Source organism: Lactuca virosa, chromosome 4 (genome assembly GCF_052849685.1).
Source record: "Lactuca virosa cultivar CGN04683 chromosome 4, Lactuca_virosa_CGN04683_v6, whole genome shotgun sequence".
Lineage (NCBI taxonomy): Eukaryota > Viridiplantae > Streptophyta > Magnoliopsida > Asterales > Asteraceae > Lactuca > Lactuca virosa.
In genome coordinates, this window is record NC_136429.1 from 147,052,727 (window position 1) to 147,058,212 (window position 5,486).

The 5,486-nt window shown below is 34.7% G+C and overlaps 1 protein-coding gene across 1 annotated transcript; it reads right to left on the reverse strand.

Annotated features, from left to right (window-relative positions):
* Positions 1 to 4,482: 4,482 nt before the first annotated feature.
* On the reverse strand, positions 4,483 to 5,073 carry LOC145105184 (uncharacterized). The gene has a single exon (XM_079042318.1). The coding sequence runs from the start codon at positions 5,071 to 5,073 to the stop codon at positions 4,483 to 4,485; it is 591 nt and encodes a 196-aa protein (XP_078898444.1).
* Positions 5,074 to 5,486: the final 413 nt, after the last annotated feature.

Sequence of the window (5,486 nt, forward strand, 5' to 3'; positions counted from 1 at the left end):
ATGACCCTTAGATTTTATGGTGTATGTGTTCTTATCCATGTGAATCGTCAAAACCATAGTCACAAGACAAGGATAATGACAAATCCAAACTCATATGGACTGAACTTATGCAATCCTAACTTCTTGCCACCTGGCAGTACAGGGCCTGCCATTGCTTCCAAGTTGTTATGCAACCAATTGAGAACTTTCAGAATTCCTATGCAAAGCCAACTTTAACTGGAATGGGCACAGAATATGTCAACACGATAGGTTATAAACCTCAAGTCGTGTGCTAGTGAAGAACCTCAGGTTTTATTCTTGATTAGTTCTTGAAATTCTTTTTAGGATCTTTAAGACTCCCACTATCCTCTTGACATATAAGACTATCTTGCCAAATATTCAAGAGATAGTGCAGATTCTTTATCAAGACAAACACATCACACAATTGGCCTTAGTTGGTCTTTGTTTTATCCAAAACATCACAACTTACCAATTTCAAATGTACAAGAGTAGGACACTTTTACTCTTACATTTGACAAGTGTTTTAAACCTTTCTTTAAGATATGTCACTCAAGTTACAATCTTGGAGTATGACTCTAAGAATTGTTTTGGAACGAAGTATGACTCATCTTCCTGATCTAACCATTTCAACAATTCATGACTGCTCTTCTTAGTCATAAGAATGCACTAAGATGACCTTTAGAGGACTAATTGTGATATGATTTCTAAATCATTAAGATGATCACAAACATGATACTAAAGTACTCTCCCATCTTTTCAGATTTGAGAAACTTTTATCTTTCTGCCTAATTTGATTCTTCCCATTCGTTCTGCCATACATTGAGACTTTTCCAATGTTTCAGAATTATACTTAAACTTGTAAGTATAACCATATTTACTAAACTTTAGTAAATCAAATAGTCTTAACGAGCTTTGTGGTGGACATGACCAGTGCACAAGAATGTGTACTCGATCCCTTTAGTCCTTCACTTGACTCACACATCCATGTGAACAAGTAATTAGTCTTGATTTTCCAATGCTTGAAAGTTCTCATTCATCATACTATTCAACTTGCATGATTCCAAGTTTCGGTCCAATTAAAACTTGGGCGATGAGGAACTTTCCTGATTTGGTAAATTTAGACACTACCAAAAAAGAAAGAATCAAATCCATTTTCCAATATTGTTGTCAGTGGAATCATATAAGCAACAATTTTCCACAAATGTCATTGTAAGGATACTTCAAATAAATAAAATTAAACAATTTTCTTTTATTTTAAAACTTTGCGGAAAAACTTATCCTTACAATCCACATGGAAAATTGTTGTTATCTATTCCTTAGCAATATATCATAACTTCTTAAGCAACTGCTCAAAATTCTGATGCGATCGAAATCCACCTTCGCGATCAGAATCAGCATATAATTCCTTTAAGATTTCTCTCTATTCTTCGATTCTTAAAACATCAACATGTGACCCAATCACATCATGTAATGAGGATCTCAGAATAGAACTTAACAGAGTTAGATAATGGGCTCTACCTGATGTAGAGTCAAACTTATTGACTTTAACATCCTTAGGTAAATTTGGCAGCTTTGCAATCAACGCCCCTTCCTTTGGCAAAATAAACATATGGACCCTTTGGTAATGGGACTATCTCAGACTTAGCCTTTCTCTTTACCATTTGGTCAACCGGGTTGACTATGGTCAATCCCTTGCCATTGGGAAGAGAATGCTTTTTCTGGATTTCCAGTGTCACCATTGTCACTGTCCATAAAGTTTTTGGGAAGTTGATCTTCTAATCAAATTTGCTTACTATCGTTCCAAATCATTGCTGATTCAGCAGCACCAAGCAAATATATATGATCATTAAGGTTCATATCATAGTCTGTTTCATAGTAGTCCCAAAGGAACTCACTATGTGACTTAGAAAGTGGTTGAACATCCAACTTTCTCAAGACTTTGACACCTAACTCTCCCGGCTTGTCAATATGTGACTTCATCTCTTAGATGTGATCAGACATAGACCTTGCTTGCCATTAGGGCTTGAGTGACCTTGAACTTGTGGGTTAGGGAGAATAATTGGAGGAGGTGGAGGAAGAGAAGTATGACTTCCATGAGCCAAACTCGGGAAGTCATATTCATTAGGAAAGCTTGGTTTGGGAAGATCATTGTTGTCTAAACCAGACATCAACAATGGGAGAAATTCACGTAAAGTTGATTTAAGTCCTTAATATAACACCCAATATGATATATTAACGCTAGGACCCAACAAACTATTTTATAACTTGGAAGAGGGATGCCGTAATCCAAGCTATAAAATATTTGAAGGTAGGTGAATGACGATTCACCAATTTCCACCAAGATAAACGAAATGTATTATTAGGTTTTAATTGGTTTTGAAACTCCTATATTCTTTTGAGATTCATTGAACTTTTCAATGGCATGTTTCAATCTCGAGTGTGCCCTTCAGGTTTTGTGACTGGAATGCCGAGGATCACAAAACAAGGTGTGAAGTAACCATGCAAATATACTTGGTACCCTTAATATTTACCCCTCAATCGATGTGCCGGTTAACCACACACACTCCAACGATACTATTATAAACATTAAGTTACCCTTTTCCTACCTTGTTAAGTCCAGGTTAGTGTGCCGGTTAACCACACACGCTCCACTAACAGCTTAAACAAAGTGCAAAGTGTAATTTCATGGATTAGCACCTTATTTAGATTTTCCTAAGTAACTAAGATTGGGAATTTATAAGTGTTTAGTTACTTAGTATTTACCATTATACTTATAATGAAGGGAGAATTATAGTCCTTGTCCTACCTGTTCGGCTAACGACCCTCCACCGGTCAAGGAAGCGGTGACTGAGAGTGGATACCCATTAAACTGACATTTAATAGGCAGTAACCTTATACCCCCCTTATAGACCGGCTTCGTGAATGAGGCCTACTAATGGTAAGACGACTTTATCTTATACATATCTATATAATTAAAATTATAATAATAGTATAAGGGTTGAATTTTAAACTTTCAAAATTCTAAGGTCTAGTTTGGAATTAAAGTATACATGGGGGGTAACTTTACAAATTCCAAAACTTGAGGACAAGTTTTGAAACCTTTCAAAACTCTTGGATTTTTCATAACTTATGAGTTTAATTAAGGTTTAATGAAAAAAAAAATTCAAGTTCCATAACTTGAGGACAAGTTATGGAAGACATTAAATCATTTAATGATGACATTAAAAATAGTGACTTCTATTTTCATAACCTATGAGACTTAATGACACTTTAAAAAGAAAAACTCTTCACTTTCCATAACTTGAGGACAAGTTATGGAGTTCATAAAAACCATTAAGATCAAATATTCCAATTAACACAATAATCAAATAATTTTTCTATGATCTAGATTAAACTCATAAGTAAAGATAATTCACATCAACAATTTTCAAGAAATTAGATAATCATATAAACTAATACAAATCTTGAAACTTTGACAATTATCCTTTGAAGACTCTTGGAATTCATAACCTAAAGAGTTAATAAATGAGACATTTCACATCCATAACTTATGGAAGTTTCAAAACTCTTAAGATCATAACTTTAAAAAAAACTTTTGAGTTCCAAAATTTTATGACAAAATTTGTAACTCCTTAAAACCATTTAGATCAAACTTTTAAAACAAATAAAATAATCATATCATTCTATCTTTTAATAAATTGACCTAATTCAACTCTTGTAGTAAAGTGACTCAAATTTTATAAATAATTAGTTTTTCATAAAAACAAGTAATTATCATAAAATTTGACAAACTTCATGTTTTTTTTTTCCAAAAGCTTCATTATTTCTATCTTTAATACCTCCATCATGGGTGGGTTTAGTCTTCTTTGTGCCTCTTAGGTTGGTTCAAAGTCTTCCTCCATGAGAATTTTATGCACGCACAATGAATGACTCAACCCTTTGATATCAGTGGTAGTCCACCCAATAGCCTTTTTATACTTTTCACTAAAGTCACCAACTCATCCTCTTCTGTAATGGATAACTTGGTGGAGATAATAACATGCACAGTCTTCTCTTCTCCAAGGTATGCATACTTCAAATGATCTGGGAGAGTCTTCAATCCTAGCTTAGGTGCTTGTAAAATAGAAGGAATAAGTTTTATGTTAGAAATGGGCAATTTCACTTTAGTGTTATCATACCTTAATTTCTTCCCTTCTTCCATGAACTCCACAATTTCCAACAATTCCTCATCTAGCTTCAAATTTTCTACAATTTCTTTGACTGAATTGTTATCAAAATTCCTGCTCAAAACTAACTCCAACAAATCATGTTTACTCAACTCAAAACAATTTTCAGTCAAAGGTTGGATCATATCAACAAAATTTATACAATGAACATCACTTGGGTACGTTATATCTTCATAGATATTGAAGTTGATGACCTTCCCATCGAATTCCATAGACAACGTACCATTATAGGCATCGATTTTTGTTCTTGCTGTTTTTAAGAATGGTCACCTAAAAGTATGGAACTCAAGGTTGGGTGGTTATCATCTCCCATATCAAGCACATAAAAATCTGCAGGAAAGACATGTTCATTAACTTGCACTAGAACATTCTCTAATACACCTTTTGGGTGTACTATAGAATGATCTACAAGTTGGATAATCATCCCAGTTTTTGTTAAAGTGCCTATGCCAATGGATTTATAAGCAGAATATGGTAAAACATTAATTGAATCTCCTAAATCTAGCATAGCACCGGGGACACAAAGATTTCCTAAATTACAAGGACCGTGAGGATCCTTGCACCTTGGGGCATCCGTTTTTTGTAGAGCTACAGAAACATTTTCACTAACTTTTACTCTCTCATTAACTTGCAGCTTCTTTTTAGATGGTAAAAACTCCTTAAAGAACTTAGCATATCTAGGTACCTGTTTGATCGCATCCAAGAGAGGAATGTTGACTTCAACTTTCCAGAACATTGCCATGATCTTACTATCTTCTCTCTCTTTTTTATTGATGATCAATCTTGATGGAAAAGGTGGTGGTGTGATCTTTGCTTCTTTCTCTCCCGGCTTCTTTTTCTCCACCATTTTTTCTTTCTTTTAATCTTTGTTTGGTGGTTCTTCTATCACCAATTCCTCTTCTTCTTCTTCTTCTTCTTCTTCTTCTTCTTCTTCGAGCATCTTTGGTCCATCATATTTCCTTCCACTCCTTAAGCTAATTGTACAAGCATTATGCTTTGCTTTCTTTTCAGTTTGAGGAGGCAACTTTCCTAAATTCTCCACTTTGCTCACCGATTGAGCAAGGTGGGCCATTTGTTGGTCAAGATTCTTGATTCTTGCCTTGGCTTATTGCTAAAAACTTTGAATTCTAGTGGCAATACTTTTCATAATATCTTCTAAGGAAATGCTCGAGGATCCAACTTGTTGAGGAAGAGGTTGTGGTTGCCTTGGTTGGTAATTTCTTTGCGGAATTGGCGGCCTTTCTTGGTAATGGGGTGGTT

Coding starts and splice junctions, on each gene's coding strand:
- LOC145105184 (XM_079042318.1), bottom strand. CDS start 5,073: ATGGTGGAGAAAAAGAAGCCGGGAGAGAAAGAAGCAAAGATCACACCA.